We start from the raw sequence: 20,130 nt of genomic DNA on the forward strand, positions 1-20,130 counted from the left end.
AGATCTGGACATGTGGCGGACAAGTGTCAGATGTCTGGAGAGGCTTTCTCAAATGGCGCCACCTCAGGGGGAAGTTTGAAATTCAAATGGAGGTTGGCCCTGGAGGAATGGAGGATGGACATGTGGCGCCACCTCAGGGTGGCTCCTACAATGCCATGTGGCAAGAGGGAGGAAAAAGAGGGAAGGGACATGTGGCGCTCTCATAGGCCATCTGGGAAATCAGAGCTCTGGATTTTCGCCACCTAGTGCCCTGTTTGAATTTTAAATGGTTTGCTTTTTCTGAAGAAGGCCAGGAGTGACATGTGTCTCCTACTTTTTTGAAAGAGGTAGGGAGAAGACATGTGTCCTCTACTTTTTCTGAAAGAAGCAGAGAATGACACGTGGCAGAGGGGAGAGAAGGTGGGCCAAGCCATGTGGCGCCATCTCAGACAGGATGAAAAAGGTAGGAGTTCTTGATTTTCGCCACCTATGGGAATTTTTGAATATTTGAATTCTAGCTTTTCTGAAGAAAGCAGAAAATGACACATGGCACTTGCTTTTTCTGAGGAAATGAGAGCTTGCCATGTGTCCTCTGCAGAAGACACTCCAGATGGCGCCACCTCAGAGGAGACAAGCCTACCTTTTCTGTAGGAATTTAGGAGTGACACATGTTTCCTACTTTTCTGAAAAAAATAGGGGGAGGACATGTGTCAGGCTACTTTTCTAGAAGGAAGGAGGGGTTGACACGTGTCCCTTGCAGGAGACACACTTCAAGTGGCGCCACCTCAGAGGAGACAAACTCCACTTTTTCTAGACAGGACAACCTATGACACTTGGCATCTTCTGGTAGTCTTTGAAATGACACATGGCGCAGGATGGATACTGACACATGGCAGACATGTGGAGGCTTCTTAAGGTAGCCCCACACTGACACTTGGTAGAAGAGGGAGGGTGACATGTGGCACCGACTCTAGGTGAACCCTATGCTGACACATGGCATGTAAATGGGAGGAGAGAGAAAAGACAAGTGGCACCAATCCAGGGGACAAGGCTCCTATATTTTTGGGTTTTTCAAAATTCAAATTTTCAAAAGGAAAGCTTGTGTGACACCACCTCAGTGTGGGTCCCACATTGCTTCTTTATTGAAATAAGGATAAAACCACAACTTCTTTTTGGAATTTTCATAAAATCTGGACTAATGGGCAAAACAGGAATTTTGGAAAGAGTTGGCCCTTGTAGGGCGATTTTGTAAAAGAAAGATATTTGAAATTGTCAAAAAGGGCAAAATCTGAGGTGAAGTGACTCAAATCCATATTGAAAACTATCCAGATGGTTTTCCTGAGGAAATATTTTGAAATTCAGAGTCCTAGGGGTAAAATAGGAAAAATTGATAATTTTGAAGACCCAGGGTTTTGAAATCAATTTTGAAAAGAGTTGAAATTCTAATCTGGATTGAAAATTTTGAAATCAAGAGTTCTGGACCTCGAAATGACATGCTGTGCAGTGCAGTGATTTGAAATGCTCATGCAATGATATGCAATGTCATGTCTTATGAAATGCAATCTTGAATCAAGACTTGGAGATGTATGTCTCCTGTCAGGAGTAAAATTTTGAACATCTGAGCTAAAATTAGAGAAATTTTGAGAGTTGCAGATGAAATTTGGACTTTTGCAAGGTCCGGCTCAGAAAATGACCATTTTGCTCTCCAGCGATTTCAGAGGCTGGATGTTGATGCTTGGTGGAAATGTTGGGGAGGTGAGTGAAAATTTGGGGTGTTTACAATGAGTCCTTCTATTTTGCAATTCATGACATGCAATACCTCTTTCTTGATCCATTCAAATATAGCTAGTGTATACAGAGCTGCAGGTCGCATCAATATGTTCATGCCAAAAGTTAGAGGTCGTGTATTGAAGCATTTCACGTCTTGTTCAAGCTCATTCTGTCTTAGACCGTCTATAAATAATTTATATTGTTCCATGAAACGAAACATTGTTAAACATGAATACAAGGTTTTCTTCAGGGTGACATGCATAGATTCGGCTCTTTGTGTGCTTATCATACCTGCACAAAAGTATTGTCTTCCATATGCCAATGCCCACTTCTCTTTTTCTGCATATAAATTTTGTAACCACAGACAGTCAGTAAGGTCGTATGTCTTAATCATTTTATCCAAATCTGACTTAAAGATGACCTCGTCTACTCTATGAAGTACACACCTTGTAAACTTTTTGTCAAACCCTGTATCTGATTAAATATGTGTCCTATGTTCTTTGCTGCATTTTGAAAGATATGCCACGAACATAGGCGATGATGTGCATCTGGCCACACATGAAGCACTGCAGCCGCAATTGCGTGATCACCATCTGTAAGTACAGTTTCAGGATGCTTCCCGTTCATTCCCTGTGTAAATACTCTGAACAACCACTCAAAGCTTTCCTTGGTCTGGTCATACACAAAAGCACCGCCTAATATACAAGTCTGTGTGTGATGGTTCACCCCCACAAACTGCGCAAATGGCTACTGTTCAATATTAATCTTTACTGTAGTATCAAACACAAGCACATCATTGAAGCATTCATAATATACTCTAGACTTTGAATCTGCCCAAAACATATTCACAGCATATCCATCTTCGTCCACTTGCATTGCACTAAAGAAACCATGTTCATTGCTTGATTTATTCTGTAAGTAACAAACCAAACAACATATTTCTCCGTTCTTTATGTTATCTGTCCTCTTCCTTCTTAAGTGGTTTCTTAGATCCAAAGGTGTGAATGACACATTTTCGCGACCACCATCTATGCGGGTAAACAAATTGTATGTCTTCCTTGGTGCAATGCCGGCGCTATCGGCTATTTCAACCATTGCAGCATGCGCTACAGTTACTTTACGATGTGACCTTAGCATAGGAGTCATAAATGATGCAGATAAATCATGATTATGATCACTGATTAAAGTACGCACGACAAATTTCTCATTCGGATGTCTTCTCAAAACCAATCTCGCCTGACATCCACATCTTGATTCTGGCATGCTCCTTGTTGGATTTTCCATTGATTTCTTCCAACCTTGCTTGGAACAAACATATGTCTTTCTAACCAAGACACCCTGTGCATTTTTGGACCAAGAAAACCTTCTCACACTGAAGCCAACTTTTAAGGCATAATCATTGTAAAATTTATATGCATCTTCCTCGTTATTAAACTGCATTCCTTCTACAGGAACATAGTCAAGTGTAATTCCATGTACATTCCCAGTTCCTACGGTTTTATTAAGTGTACTCACATCAAAATCTACCTCATTATTGAATTGCATTTCTTCTCCTGGATCATTCAAGTCAAGTGTACTTACGTGTACATTCCCGGTGCCTACACTTTTATTATGTGCACTGTCATGGTAGTCTACCTCATCATTTAATTGCATTAATTCCACTGGAACATTCAAGTCAAGTGTACTTACGTATACATTCCCGGTGCCTACACTTTTATTATGTGCACTGTCATGGTAGTCTACCTCATCATTGAATTGCATTAATTCCACTGGAACATTCAAGTCAAGAGTGGGTCTAATGCCTGCACCCTTCTTTTCATGTGCATCGTTAGTGCAGATGTTCAAATCTTCAGTTGCGTCATAAGTATAGATATTCAATTCTCCAGATCTTTTGATTAATTGAGCTACATCGTCTTTATTACAACCTGATGTTAAGCTCAACAATGTTTTAAGCAATATATCAATTTGTGTTTGCAGCAAAATAGCAAACAAATCGATATTAACTAACAAAACGGGAGTCTGTTACTAATACAGCGGTTTGAGATACAATGCATATGATGAGTGAATGTAGGATATCTGATGGGGTAGAGGCCCTTCCTAGCATCTGCAAACAAGCATTCTTGTCAATAGGTCCCAGCGTCTTACAAATATCGATAAGTTTCCAACCTTCGTAAGAACAAGATCTACCTGCAATAACCAAACAATGCCTTAATGGTACACAAGACGATATGCCTTCTTCATCGATAGCTTGATGAGATGGAAAGCTACTCACGCTTCCTTAATGGAACTGGAAGGAATGTTTGTGCATCATTGCTTTCTTCCATGATGCCTAACGACAACAACAATGAAGAGAAGACAGTGAAATATTTTGTAAGCAATATATCAATTTGCGTTACCAAGCGGCATAGGTTTACTACGATTTAATCAGGATGCATATAACAACGGATACCACTAGGGTTAAGCAAGTCAAAGCAACGATTTAATGAATGAAAGTATCAAAGCAAGTGCGGTTTCATGTTTGCTTATACTGAGCATCGACTTGTCGCTTACCATGCCAATAAAATACACATGTCGTACATGTGTGTTGACGATAACACTCTCATAATATCCACGAGGCTCTAAAGCGAGTTCAATAGAAGTCGCTGAGAGAGCAGCGATATGCATGCGAAAATTGCCCCGCCATGCGTATAACGATGTGTTTCTGCATCCACACGTTTTCAAAGTCTGTGTACAAATATCTTACACATACATATTACAAAACATATAATATCTTACAAATCGATATGTATAGCGATTTGTAAGATATTGAAAATCGATACGGCAGTTCAGTATAATAACTTACAACTTGACGATATAAAACCATACTATCTAAAAGGTCGATAAATATATCGCACAATAAATTACAAATCGATAAGGAAGAACTTGAACATAATAGCAAACAAATCGATATTAACTAACAAAAATGTATCTCACAAAAACGGGAGTCTGTTACTAATACAGCGGTTTGAGATACAATGCATATGATGAGTGAATGTAGGATACCTGATGGGGTAGTGGCCCTTCCTAGCATCTGCAAACAAGCATTCTTGTCAATAGGTCCCAGCGTCTTACAAATATCGATAAGTTTCCAACCTTCGTAAGAACAAGATCTACCTGCAATAACCAAACAATGCCTTAATGGTACACAAGACGATATGCCTTCTTCATCGATAGCTTGATGAGATGGAAAGCTACTCACGCTTCCTTAATGGAACTGGAAGGAATGTTTGTGCATCATTGCTTTCTTCCATGATGCCTAACGACAACAACAATGAAGAGAAGACAGTGGAATGTTTTGTAAGCAATATATCAATTTGCGTTACCAAGAGGCATAGGTTTACTACGATTTAATCAGGATGCATATAACAACGGATACCACTAGGGTTAAGCAAGTCAAAGCAACGATTTAATGAATGAAAGTATCAAAGCAAGTGCGGTTTCATGTTTGCTTATACTGAGCATCGACTTGTCGCTTGCCATGCAAATAAAATACACATGTCGTACATGTGTGTTGACGATAACGCTCTCATAATATCTACGAGGCTCTAAAGCGAGTTCAATAGAAGTCGCTGAGAGAGCAACGATATGCATGCGAAAATTGCCCCGCCATGCGTATAACGATGTGTTTCTGCATCCACACATTTTCAAAGTCTGTGTACAAATATCTTACACATACATATTACAAAACATATAATATCTTACAAAACGATATGTATAGCGATTTGTAAGATATTGAAAATCGATACGGCAGTTCAGCATAATAACTTACAACTCGACGATACAAAACCATACTATCTAAAAGGTCGATAAATATATCGCACAATAAATTACAAATCGATAAGGAAGAACTTGAGCATAATAGCAAACAAATCGATATTAACTAACAAAAATGTATCTCACAAAAACGGGAGTCTGTTACTAATACAGCGGTTTGAGATACAATGCATATGATGAGTGAATGTAGGATACCTGATGGGGTAGAGGCCCTTCCTAGCATCTGCAAACAAGCATTCTTGTCAATAGGTCCCAGCGTCTTACAAATATCGATAAGTTTCCAACCTTCGTAAGAACAAGATCTACCTGCAATAACCAAACAATGCCTTAATGGCACATAAGACGATATGCCTTCTTCATCGATAGCATGATGAGATGGAAAGCTACTCACGCTTCCTTAATGGCACTGGAAGGAATGTTTGTGCATTATTGCTTTCTTCCATGATGACTAATGACAACAACAATGAAGAGAAGACACTGGAATGTTTTGTAACACAAGGCAGGCACGAGCAGGCGACAGTGTGTTGTACAACAGGATAAAAAACAAGGCGTAAAGCTCGACTGGAGACGAAGGCAAAGTTTGGGTTGATAATGGGAGCAACTGTTACAGCAGATGGCGCAGGAGTTTAATGAATAGGGAACGTCTCCACTTTAAATGGTTAACATCAAACTTTCTGGATGAAGGACTTTTTTGTCCTTTTCTCGACCCGTCGTTTCACAACTTTTGAATGGAGGATATTTTTGTCATTTCCTCGAACCATCATTTCAGGGAAAGAAAAACAAGTAAGGGTGATTAAGTCTTTGCAACAACACCAGAGTCCGATGCAAAGTTATGTCAACATACACAGGAATACGAGCCCCATGTACATGAATACGTGGCGCTCATTCGATCCCCCGAACACAGACGTGGGATTCAGTGAATCATCGGGGGAGAACATACACCACCCTCTCCTTGGGGAGGTGTAGCTGAACGGATCTGGAAAGCCAATGCCAACAATGTAGCCCTTGTTGAAATAACGTGCACCGATCAGCTTTCTGGAATTCAGAAATAATGTTCTTTAATTGTCGCAAATATCCGGATAAAAAACATTTTAACTTTGTATTAAAAATGATTAAAATAACATACTTACATGTAGGCTGGTCTTCAAGCTTGACTCATTCTTGTAGCCAGCCAACCCAAGTTCGAGCTCATAATTAATGAGCTCGAGTTAAATGAGCCGAGTTCAAGATGGCTTGTTTATTGAAAGAATACATTGGTTTAGAGCTGGAATAAATAAGATTACAACAGAATACATGTAAAATATATTTTTTAACAATTAACGATCTTATACTAGTCAAGACGAGCCACAAGCTGCTCAGCTTGTTTCTCAGCCCTACTTAAATGTTCCAATCCATGACGTGCCCTAATGGCGTGTTTGATTCATGGAACGCACCTGCGTTTGAAACGTTGGAACCAACTGATCCGGTGGGGACATGTTGCTTGCCGCCCCTTTGTGTCTAAAATGGTTTTCCTACTCAATGGTCCTAGACAAATGCCACCTGGCATGTCCAGACCGTGTTTGTCCAGTGAAGCAAACATGGCTTAAAGGAACATAGACAATGCTTCAATACCCCCATACCTGGACCCAACACGAACCAATCGCTATAGGGTTCAGGTATGGTGATGAATAATAAGACCCGATTAAGACTCGAGTCCAAACCCGAAGGTCCAATTAATACATGGACCCATGTATAATTTGTGAAAATTTATACCAGAGCTGGACCCCGCCCAAGTTCTGATTAAGACCCACAAATTTTCAATGTAAAAATGATAAAAAAAATGGTTTTACTGGGTATGGTCCAGGTCGGCTCATGTAGTTCTTAAGGTATGTTTTTTCTTATAATGAACCCGATTAGACCAGGGTCTGAACCCAATACTATACCCGAAAACCAGGTCCAAGCTTGATTGCACCTGGGTCCAAACCAAACCTAATTAGACCTGGGTCTAGAGCGGATACCATACCCAAAAAACGGATCCAGGTCTAATTACACCAGGGTCCCAACCAAACCCGACAAGTTGAATCATGCCGGTATGCCAAATTTTTTAATTATATTTTCACGAACATATATTTTTAATATTTCTTGGCAAGAACATAGAAATAAATTTATTAGAAAAATTTAGAAAAAACAACTCCAACTTTTGGCCTATTTACAAACTCAACCTAACTTTTAAAACAATACAAAAACACACTTGAGAATGACATTGTTAACATTCGAAATATCTCAAAAAGTTAGGTGTGAGTTTGTAAATAGACTAAAAGCTAGTGCATGATTTTGTAAAAATTTCTTTTTTATTACTAATAAACCTATTAGAAACTATTAAAAATTTATACAAAATGTCTAAACCTGTTGTAGCGTGTCATGTGGCGTGTAAACGTGTCATTTAATTAATAGCGTATCCCTGTCACAGTTGGCAACAGTACCTGTTGCACCGAATGCCATTGGAATCAGTTTGGTTTTGGCAAACTCCTTTCCACCTGGCTGGAACAGGCCCATAACCTTCATCATTAAAGCTCTCTGATTCTGGCCAAACTCCTAATAAGAGTAAAGAAAAAAGTGAATAAAAACATTTCAATCTTAATTAACCAAGAGAATATATGATATGGAACACTGACACATGCTTAGCTTAACAATGCATAATTTGGTCGTTAGGGATCTCAAGGAGTCAGATATTATACGGAATCAAACCCGAATCCAATTAGTAGGATCCACTAGTCAAACTAGCTAGGATATTGGATTTTGCATCAGAAGCAAAGTCCAATTGCGATTAAGATCAGAATCTAACTAGAATTCGAATTTGAATACATCCAAATATGGTCTTAGCTTATCACATCAAAATACGAATCCGATCAAGTCAGACTTGGTATTGCAAAGATCAGACCCAAGTCCAACCGGTTTACATCCCTATTGGTTTTTATAGAAAGCTTAAAGGACAAACCATGCAAGTTAGGCACCTTAGTAATCATAAGGCTATGACAAGTTTTGGTCAAGTATTATTGAGGATGACCCAAAACCAACCTGTTTACATGATTTCTGGGGCTGGTACAGGGTCCGGAGTGATGTCCAAGCAGACCCATAATAATAGAAATTCCATACCTGGATCCTATAAGGATTAAATGAACCATCTCAGACCATACCCAGTAATATTTATATAATTTTTATCTTTTTTTACATTGAAAAAATGTGAATCTTAGTAATAACTTAGGTCACCACACCCAGCTTCAACCTGGTAGCAAAGGAGGCCTCCCAAGGGTTTCGAACAATGGCTGTCTCATGCTTGGTGATAAACCACGCTTACCCCTAACTTGTGAAGGGGCTTAAAATAGGAGAGTTATTTATTGAAAGATAAACAATGGCCACATAAATCTGATGATTGTAGAAATTGTTCGAAAATAAAGAATTAGTTTTTAAAAGAAATAAATTAGGGAGTCGTACCTGTATCAATATTGGCAATAATTATAAAAATATGCTAAATTTCATGTTTTGCCCTGCAAGCTTGGTTCAAACTTGGCGTGAGCAGGGTTGGAGCGTATGAACTCGAGTTTCCATCACGGCTTCCTCCAACTCACCCAAACGTGTTGCATTGGGGAATGACTTCATTGATTTATCGAGCCCTCGGACATTTTTTTAAATTTTATAAAGCAAAAGGTTTGTTTACCTTCACAATATGTTGATCTTTTCTACTTTCACGGCTCTGATACAAAAAGCAATATCTCTGAATGGATCCTTCGACTAGGTCGTTTCATGTGCTCAAGGTTTGGCACCACATCTTTTTGGCATTTATATTCCCTGCTCCTTCATGAATTCTTCTTTCTGAGCCAACTAGACTTGGTCATATAATTCGTTTTGAAGCTGAATGTCACTGCCCATGGAGATAGCATCCTAGCAGTCTTCAGTGATGGTGCACAACCCATAGAAGCTGGTGTTAAGCCCTTGAAGTTTTTAACATAATCTCTAGGAGATTCATGTCATGCCCACATGTTTCTGGCATTATAATATATAGGGTAATACATCCGTGTTAAATATGATCCCATGCTAAATGAATCATTTTATTGGATTTTCAGTGTTTTTTCAAAATTCTGACCATACAGATGTGTTCAGCATGATTGATTTATTGGAATCATGCATTTGGGATAGATTTTGAAATCTTATAAAAACCTATCCATGCATAGGAATCAAGTGCTGCAATAACTGAAATTTGAAACAACTTAATGAAATTAAAAAAAAAAAGTAAGTAAAAACCTATAAAAATAAATGAAAATTTCAACTATCTAAATATAATAAAAAACATGATATATTCATATGCAAAGTAAATTAAAATTTATTGCAATTTAATGTGACGTTCATATTTTATGAATTTAATCTTGCAAAATTGTGATCAATTCAAAATTGTGATAAATTTAATCTTGCAAAATTTAACAAGCTATATGCCTATGGGTATGGATATGGAAGTCATGACATCCCAGCACTTTGGTAACATTCACAAGCCTCTCTGACCATATGATCATAAAATGAATTCAAATTTGTTCCAATAATTGTGATTATGCTCTTTCCTTAGGACTACCGGCCAAGCTGTGTTGGGATCTGGTGCAGTCACATTGCACAATTGTAGTGTGTCATCTGATCGCCATCCATTTGCTGTTGGGCCCCACTTTGGCAGGGTGTACAACAGGAAATGGAGGGTGATCCGGTGCAGCGGCACATTGCATTTGTGAAATGTGATTGCATCTAATCTTGCCTTGGCAAAGCTCATAACTAGTTTTAAGGAAGCAAAAGAAAGATTTAAAGAATTGCCCACTCGAACAAAGACTGGACATCAATGTTTCACTAGTCAAGTTTGGTTAGCTGAGTGGCTCTAGCTGGAATCAGGTTTCATATATTCCATTGGATTTTCTGCATAACTCTAGTGTAGTTGAGGAACCATCAACGGTAAAAAAACCTTAGATCTACTTGAATTAATACTACTTGCGGATAACATAGAGTTATTAGAGGTCATATGAAAAGAAGCACCAGAATATAAGAGTCTGGAAATCTTATCGAGAGGAAAAGAAGATGAGACAATAGCACTAGTTAAGGAGAATGAGCCTTTGAGAAGCATTTGTAGAACTTTCACAAGTTGGGACAAGGACATGTCTTTGTAACCGGAGTTGGAGGCTTTCTTTTTTTCTTGAAGAGCTTTTAAGGTGGCTACTATTTTCTCATTATTTTTCTAATTTAGGGTAATATGGTTTGTTGTGCATCGGTTCTTCATAGTTATGACAAGTAATTTTTTTTTCATCATTACTCCTATCATATCTTCTATCATTATTCGTCGGCCTCCAAAAATTATTCTTGTAGAAGTGATGAGGCTTATAGGAATACTTATTGGCACAAAGTATAGATACCGCCAATACATTTTTCTTGGTCTCCTTAGATTCCGTCAAAGATTTTAGCCTTGTTTCTTTTATACATACTTTGGACTCAAATATATGCTCCGTTTTGACCATTTTTGTTCCATAGTACTTTCTAATACCTTTATCTCCTCGCTTGTAATTATGATTTTTGTCTTGTAATTCTCATTTATGAGCGGCATTATTTTGAGTGTAGGTTTGCTTGATAGAAATACTCACACTTCATCAGCCCTCTCATATTCTAATATATTTTTGCATGGTTTTTCATACATACTTTCCATAAATAGGGATACTAACTTTTGCATGTTTCATTTTTCATGCCTTAATAGTTTTTTTTGTAATCCAAGAGAACCTTATCCCTCTCATTTTCCTTAAGAAGTTCTTCTTTGGCAACACCATCTTATCCACAAATGGGTTTGGTGAGAATAGGCTAAGGTTATGATAGGAAACCATCAACATATTATCACACATCTTTGCCAATCAAAATCCGCTTAATAGCAGTGGCTCACATATTATAGTTTTTTCTATCAAATTTGATGAGAACAACCATAACCACTTTTTTTTCAACCATCACACCAAGAAAGGATATAAGATAAGAGAGAGAGAAAGAAAGAGCAAAATATGAAGGCACACTTCTTAAGGCAATGAGGTTCACGAGCTCTCATTCCTCCTTCACGTATTCTTGATCTCCTTCACTTCAAATGTACCTCGCGCTCTGCTACCATGTAATAAAATACAGTAAAACACAAACAGATGTTTTTTATGAACAAGTACAACACACATAAATAAAGACCACTTATGGGTCAAGATACAATCACACACAATGCCACTTATAGGCAAGAGATATAACATAAAAAAATATATAGGATTCATTTAGAGAGAGCTTGAGAACAAGCTTAACATTACAAGAGGAGAATGCACCCTATTTATACAAGAAAGAAGCCATAGAGCCATTGCGACTCTCCCCAACAACTAGAAATAGAGTCGTTGGGAGGTCCCAACGAAACTATTGGCTAAAGACTCCAATGTCCTTAGCTTTTGAAAAAAAGACAGTAGCTAAAAACAAAGTAAAAAATAATACTAAGTAAAGGACCAATGTACCCCTAATAGGTACATCTTATTACAATAAAAAAAATGATAAAAATACCTTTAATGAATATTTTCTATTACATCTAAAGAAACATATATATATATATATATATATATATATATATATATATATATATACTATAACAAATAGGTATAGATTGGTTTACAAAGATTAAGTATAAGGCAGATGGAGTTATTCAAAGGTACAAACCTACATTTTTTGCTGAAGTGTATACTAGGAGCAATTTTTTTATTTTAGTATGACCTTAGTCCGATTGTTTGCATGAAAACTATTTGAGTAGTTCTATCATTATTGGCAATTTCTTATGGATAGAATTTATATCATTTAGGTCTTACAAGCACTTTTTTGCATGATAATCTATATGAAAAAGTTTATATGGATCATCACTAGGCTAAGTAGGGCAACACTCAGAGCATAGTATTAAGGTTGAAAACGACTATTTATGGACTTCAACAAACTTACGTAAGCATGGTTTAATACTTTTAGTACAACTTTTAGGTTTCTTGGTTTTAGAAGCTAATGTTACAATTCACTTCTTATTAACATGACTCTTTTAATGTTATTATTGTTTTTGTTTATGTTGATGATGTAGTAACGGGTAATATGAAAAGAACATATGAGCTGAAGTCATTCCTAAATAAAAGACTTTACATGAAAGATCTTGGACAACTAAGATATTTTTTGGGGTGTACAAGCGATCTAACAAGCGGGTGATCTTATTTTGATCTAGATGAGATATGATCAAGACATTTTAATGCACAATGGTATAGTAGAATGTCAGTATGCAAAGAATCCTTTAGCGTTTAATGATAAGTTGATTGAATAAAAGAAAGATAATTTGTTGTTTGATGATCCTAAGCATTATTGTAGAACAACTAGGGCTATGTAAGCCTTTCAAATAGAAAGATTGACAAGAGGCCTAAAATTAACATGCCAAGTTTATTGTTGTTGGTAATGGCATATTCAAATGCAAAGTGGACTAGTAACGAAAAAACAACAAGATTCATGACAAGCTATGATATTTACTTAGGACCAATGTTGCAAAAAGCGTTGAGGCGTAGCGAAGCACTCCACCAAAAATCTAAGCGATGCGTAAAGCGTAAGCCTCAAATTAAAAAAACAACTTTAAAAAACTTTAAATATATATAAATACTTTATTAATAAAGCAATAATCAATAAAAAATAAAAAAATCTCAAATAAATACTAAAAATATGAGATTAACATGTAAAAGTAATATTAATGCAGCAACTTGATCTATGTAAGTATCTAAGAAATAAAATATGAACATTCAATGAAAATTTTATAAAATCACTAACGATCAAATTCATCAACATCATCATATAATGCATACAAATTCATCTAAAGTTTTAAATAGACATTAAGCTAATTTTTCATTCATGCTTACATGAAAAATAACTCTATCAAACTACTAAAATCACACATAATAATCCATAGCTACGCTTAGTCTCACAAACAAAAAACAAACATTTTCATTTAACTATTTTTTAAAATTTTCATGATCTAAGAGTTGATTACATGTACATACACAGTGTAAAATCCACCCGACTGGGTCGGGTGAGGAAGGCGAGTAACTGCCCAAATTTTTGGGTTTTCTTAAGAGGGTCAGTTGTAATGCCTTAAAATTTTCAACTTAGAATATATGAAAATTTCACCATTTTTTTTTAAATAGATGTAGCACATCGAATATAGTTTGGCTTTAAAAGTTGGACAACCCTGAGCGAGTTATAGAAATGAAATAGTTGAACTGGACTAGAACCAATTCTCACCAGAACCGGATTCATCCACACTCACATAATAAGAAAAGGCATATCCATTCTAAAATCACATCATTTGTTCACAAATCAAAATACAAGTTTGTAGAGTTTAATTAAAACATCTTAAATTAATTAAGACACATAAAAGTAGTCCTAAGATCGTCAAGACAAGTAAAAAATATGGTTCCAGGCCTCGCCGCTACACCGCACCATCGCACTGCTCCTCAAACATCACCTGCACCTTAACTCAGTCGATCTGATTTGAATTACGAATCCAAGGGGCCCTACGCGAGATTAGATTGCTGAGAGAAGGTGTTCTCTACCATCAGGTAAGGGATATTATAAGTAACTTTAGTTATGAATAAACCATGTTGTGTTGTTATCATTGCTTATTATATGTTAGCATGTTTAAAAATGTATCTCTTGAGTGTAAAAATGATATGCATAGAATGATCATGCATGAGTTAATTGCAATAAGATGAATATATGCATATGCCAGTTGTGATGCCATGTATACTAGAAAGAAATTTTTTTTTTGACAATATATTTATGTTATGCTTTTTAAATGACATACATTATTATGAGAATTGTGATTAACCGTGAGATCCTTAAGTTTAGTCATGTATTCTAAATTTAAATTGAGATTAGCAAGTTTAACCCCTTAAATCCTGAAAGTGATAACTTATGAAGAGAGCTACCTAGTTCGCGGACAAAGTGCACCCAACATGGAGAGTAGGCCGTCAGTGATTTAATGATGTAGATATGTTATCTCATTGCATGCTTAGTATGATATAAAGTGTGAACTCTAAGAAAATTCTAAGATTAAGAATGAGATCTGTCATGATTATTTCACGATGACACTCATGGGAGAACGAGTGAAACATGAGATTGAGAGTAAGGTTCAATGTAATGAACTTAAGATGTGATCTAGGTTTTTATATTCACATAGTATCTGGGACTCTAGACAACCATAGATGGTTGTAAGTTATTTATGGTTAGGATATAGCATGAATCATGCCGAGTTTGTGCCTGACCTCTCGGCTAGCTACCGGTAAGGTTTCCTTTTTGTTTCACTTTAGTGCTTGGTGATCTGAGGATCACTGAGAGTGTATGGTTTATAATCTAGTCAACAATATAGAATTTTGGTGTTCTACATATGTTGCTACGTTTAGAGATGGCTATAACTGGTATAGCCAACCTAGTGCTATGAGTGGTAAGATTGAGAGAGTTAAGGAAAAAATTTAAAAGATACAAAATATGTGTGATGTGTCAAAAAATAAATTAAGATTAGGGGGCTTAGAGTCCACTACAGTTGTAAGTCAAAGTCTTTTATTGCTTATAAATATTCTTTACTGAGTTGTAGACTCACCCCTTGAATAATTACAACTATAGCTTTTATAAAAACTAGCGAAGGCAAAACGTGACCAGCTACTTCGATTGTGCAGCAGAGATATTTGTTAGTTTTATTCCTTATCATCGAACATTGATATAATCTATATTTCTTTATGTTATGAATGATGAACTTTGTTAAAGAATTTGAGTCTATTAAAGAAAAAAAAAGTAACCATATTTTCTTTGTGTGAACTCTATATGCTTTCCCTCTGAGAAGTAATACCAACTGGACCTGAACTCTAGATGTTCCAAATCAGGGTGTTACACACAGTCACATGCATATTTGCAAATAATTATACAAACTAAAAGTAGCAATTTCACATGTATGGTTTTTATATAAACAAACTAACTCTTAAACAAACTAAGAAAATTGGCATATATAATTTTTATATACAATCAATTAATTGAAAAAAGAATCCAATCATTTTTAAGAAGGAGATGGAAAGAAGAAAATAAAGAAGGAAAAAAAAGAATGATGAAAGAAAAAGGACTGAAAGAAGGAGAAGAACGAAAGAAACAGAAGAAGAAGATTGAAAGAAGGGAAGAAACAGAAGGAGAAGGACAACAAAAGAAGAAATTGAAGGAGGGAAGAAGAAGGGAACATGAAAAAGAAGAAGAAAGAAGAGAGGAAGAAGAAGCAGATGAACCGAAAAAAATGAAAGAAAAAATAAGAGAAGAAGATGGAGAAGAGAAGAGAGAGAGAGAGAGAGAGAGAGAGAGGGGGGGGGGGGGGGGTTACATACCTCTTCTTCTTCGCTTTCTTCTTTCAGTGAGTGAGAGTAGGCCTCCCTTTTTATTTTATTTTTTATAAGTTGGATTTGGGTCAAACAAGAGCTTCGACCCGTTTGACTCAATGAATTTGAGGTGTGCGCCTCATCATGAGGTGTGTCTGGCCACGAGGTGCACGCCACAAGGACTTTTGTGCTACACACTTGCGCCTCAAGGAGAAATGTGCTTTTTGCGCTTTGAGGCGAGTTTTTAACAACATTGCTTGGGACCTCACCTTGTTTCTTGATCTATCTGAAAACAAAAGGGTAATTGTGAGGTTCAACGAAGAAGCTTAGTATCACATCATGGCATCCGTTACTGCAAAAGTTTTGTGGATATGCCAGTTACAACATTACATCAAAGTGAGAATTGCAGTAGCCATAGCTGCCGTGTTTAGCATGGTCCGATAAATCATATGGAATTAGATCAGCATTTTATGCATGAAAAAGTTGAAAATAAAAAGATAAAACCATTATTTGTTTCAGAGAAGCATGAGACATCAGATTTAGATATGAAGCCCTTAACGATAAATTGGCATTGGTATCTCAATCGCAAACTGTCCATGGTTGTAACTGGTGTAAAGTTTGAAGGGGCATGTCAAGAGAAGTTATATAATGTATGTATTATAGTCTATGTTATGTAATGGTAATTTGTCATTCAAATTTGATTAGAATACATGTTTTGCTAATATGCAACAATATTTTTGTCTAAGAAAATATATATGTCCTTTTCTGTGTGTGTCGTAGTCATCAATATTGTTCTTGGTCAGGTTTTCCTTGAGAGTTGTTTTCAACAAGTTTAAAATATCGGGAAAATATTGGATTAAAATTTGAAAAAATGTAAAGAATAATAAAAAAGATAAGAAATAATAAGTTTTGTAGTATTATTCTTGTAAAAATATAAAGAAACAATCATAAAAGTTTTTAAGATATAAAAGAAACAAAGAGAAAAAAGAAAACAAATACGTAAAACATACAAAAAAAATGTTTTTAAAGATCTCAGGTAAACATCTCTATAATATCTTGATATTTTATGTTCTGGCAGTATTTTGAAAAATAATATTGCAATATTTTCAAAATATTGGTGATATCAGTGACTTATATATATATATATATATATATATATATATATATATATATATATATATATATATATATATATATATATATATATAGAGAGAGAGAGAGAGAGAGAGAGAGAGAGAGAGAGAGAGAGAGAGAGAGAGACTTTTCATTAGGTTACTTGTTAGGACCCTTCAAAATTCATAGTCGCAGGTGCTTTTGCTTGATCTGTACCAGTAGATGTGTTTATCACAATTTACAACTCAGTAAAAATTATGTTTTAGATTAGGTATTTTTCATGCTTAGATGTGTTTTTTTAGAAACATAAAAGATCAATGGTTGACATCAAACTAAAACTTGATGATAACATATTCAAGTTTTTTTTAAATCAATTCAATGCGAAGAATCAACTGTTGGATCGTGTATTTTCAACGAAAAGATTGGGCTTTGGATGCTTGAATATTTATGGCAATTATGAGATGTTTCCTTGAAAAATCTTGTTTATATATCATAATCGAATGATTCAAGAGCTGGTCTTTATAAAACCAATCGTGTAGGTCACACCTGTATGGTTAGATTTAAGAGAAAAACAAAAAATCCATGAAAATCACCATTCATGCACGGTAGTTCTCATATTCTAGTGACTATGATTAATATAGACACACCAACATAATTTATTTTCTGCACATGTTTGATTATATAATGTCACCCGATTCAATTATTTCCAAGTGGGTATATGCTTGCTGTTGCCTGCTATACTTACAATCTAGTTGGAAAATCATACATGCGAGTGGTATCCACTCAATTTGGCCTCATATTTGCTTGCTAAAAGCACACACCTCGGATAATCTTTTTGCAATGTAAAAAGGATAGATTTTGAGTTGTGAAATTTTGGCACATTGTGGGCTGTTGATTTTTGTTTTCTATTAAAGAAACTAGATAGATCACATCTATAATTAGATCTACAAAAAGCGTGGAAAAAGAAGTGTTTCAAGTAGATTGTATGTACAAACGACTGCAACAAATTTACATCCTTTCGAAGTCAATATCCTGTAGTTGTAGATGGAAACAGTCGATTGTACTTCGACAGTCAAGTACATTGCAGTTCTGCAAAAAGCAAAGTAAGTTCCTTAATAGAATTTATTTGCCTTCAATGTGGTGCAGAAATTTCAAACTTCTGTATTTATTCAGATTTAAGATATGGTGGATGATCCAACAAATAGGGAGATCTGGGAGTGATATTCCCATGGAAACACAGTTGTTACTCTTGGAAACAAATGGCGTGTCTTCTGCTAGCAAGTGTGCTGAGATCGTTTCCAATGGATTTGTGTCTTATGTTCTCTTTTTGCCCAATCTAGATTGTAAATTCAGGAAACAGTCCCTTTGATTTGATGAAGGAATCAATCAAGTAGGTTATTGTGGTTGCGGAAGTTTGATAACTTAATATTTGTCATAAATTGGTATTTTACCATCATATATTTACTTATTTAACATAACCTAGGATACTAGAGAAGCACAAGAGCACTTTTGCACATCTTGAGAGAAAAAGGCAAGTGATGGTTTACGTAATTGTCATGTTGTTGAGGCAAAGTTTATTTGATGAGATACTGAAATGGACACCCATTGTGGTGTTTGCTTTGATTTTTTTGTGCAATAACATTTTGAAGATGTAGTTAGTTAATGTGATTATCATGCATCAGCTCCAATGACTTCCTCTGCAGATACCTAGAAACTTGGACTGGTTTGGTTGGTGAACCTGGGATGCTTTTTACAATGAGGTGAATCCACTTGGAATTATGGAAGGTCTTAAGAGGTACTATGAGATCTTTTCTGGTTTTCATGTGTAGGAGTTTCCTTTGTTTACAAATCATCGTCTTTAAAGATTAAATATTCTTTTATCTGATCTGACAGTGGATGAAGTAGGGTGAACTCCTGTACAATGAAAAAGAGTGAAACTGATATAGGGCAATCTGAGGAACCTGTTTGAAGGGTCTTATTTTTATTTAGGATAGGTATTAATAGGTATGACATTAGGAGTTCTCAGGTTGAGTTTGAGTATTTGATAAGAACAAGCCTTTTAGAATCCTTATTTAGCTAGGACCTTCAGTCTATAAGAAGGGGTCCAGGATTATAGTATGTGCGATCAACACGCCTTTTAGCTTGTAGTGGAGCAAGCCATAGCGCTCTGAGTCATTAAGGGGGCATTTCTTGTCAATAGCTGCATACCTGAACATTCAACATAATTTACTGATACAACAAAAACACATTAAGTTCATAAACAGAAGTCACAAAAGGTGTTGAAACATTACTTAGCATACCTCAAGAGAAGGAGATTGGAGAGGTGATTATTCTTGAGTTCAACCCACCTGAGTCGAACCTAAGTCCAAGCTTGGGCTGTTCAAGCATGCTTCTGGCTATTCTATGTACTAGGCTCAAGTTTGGCTAGTCAAACAAGAGTAGATTCTCAAGCCTAACCGAGCAAAGTCATGTTGGAGAAAAGCAAAATTTATTTTGAAGTTATTTATAGGTGATAGGAGGAAAATAAGAGAGAAAATAATCAAGTTCATGACACGACACATAAAAAAAACACTGCACACCATTACATAGGGATGCAAATGGTTCCAATCAGGAACAACTAAATACACGTGGATTCAGATCAGAATAAAATTTGAACAACTAAAAATTGTTAAACCCCCCATCCTGGATCGAACCCATTTGCATCCCTACCACTACAGGAACAACAATTTTCATGTAAAAAATTTAGAGGTAAACATAATGTGTGTACTTCAGTTCATTAACAAGGCTGACTGATCTGTTGGAGGAGCACTTATTTGGAATGACTTTCTCATTTTATTAGAAACCTGATCTGGCCTTTTATCTATACAGAAATGGAAGAAACAACAATGTCTTGCTGTTTGACTAATAGCACAAGCATGGTACGCTTGCTTGCCTTGTTCGTTTTTGAGTTCACATGATTAATTCTGTAGTGCAAATGAATGCTATTTTACACATGGACATTGCTTGCTTCTTG

The 20,130-nt window shown here is 36.0% G+C and overlaps 1 protein-coding gene across 1 annotated transcript in view; it reads right to left on the minus strand.

The window, feature by feature from the left end:
- Positions 1–20,130, minus strand: part of LOC149818339 (subtilisin-like protease SBT5.3) — a 72,060-nt gene that overhangs the window by 41,107 nt on the left and 10,823 nt on the right. The window contains exons 5-8 of the mRNA XM_089986200.1: positions 10,166–10,356; positions 9,037–9,070; positions 8,025–8,136; positions 6,508–6,597 (exon numbers count right to left, since the gene is read on the minus strand). Coding sequence (XP_089842326.1) covers positions 6,508–6,597; positions 8,025–8,136; positions 9,037–9,070; positions 10,166–10,356 — 427 coding nt within the window. The remainder of the gene's footprint in view (positions 1–6,507; positions 6,598–8,024; positions 8,137–9,036; positions 9,071–10,165; positions 10,357–20,130) is intronic.

Source organism: Nuphar pumila, chromosome 13 (assembly GCF_984573655.1).
Source record: "Nuphar pumila chromosome 13, dmNupPumi1.hap1.1, whole genome shotgun sequence".
Taxonomy (NCBI): Eukaryota; Viridiplantae; Streptophyta; class Magnoliopsida; order Nymphaeales; family Nymphaeaceae; genus Nuphar; species Nuphar pumila.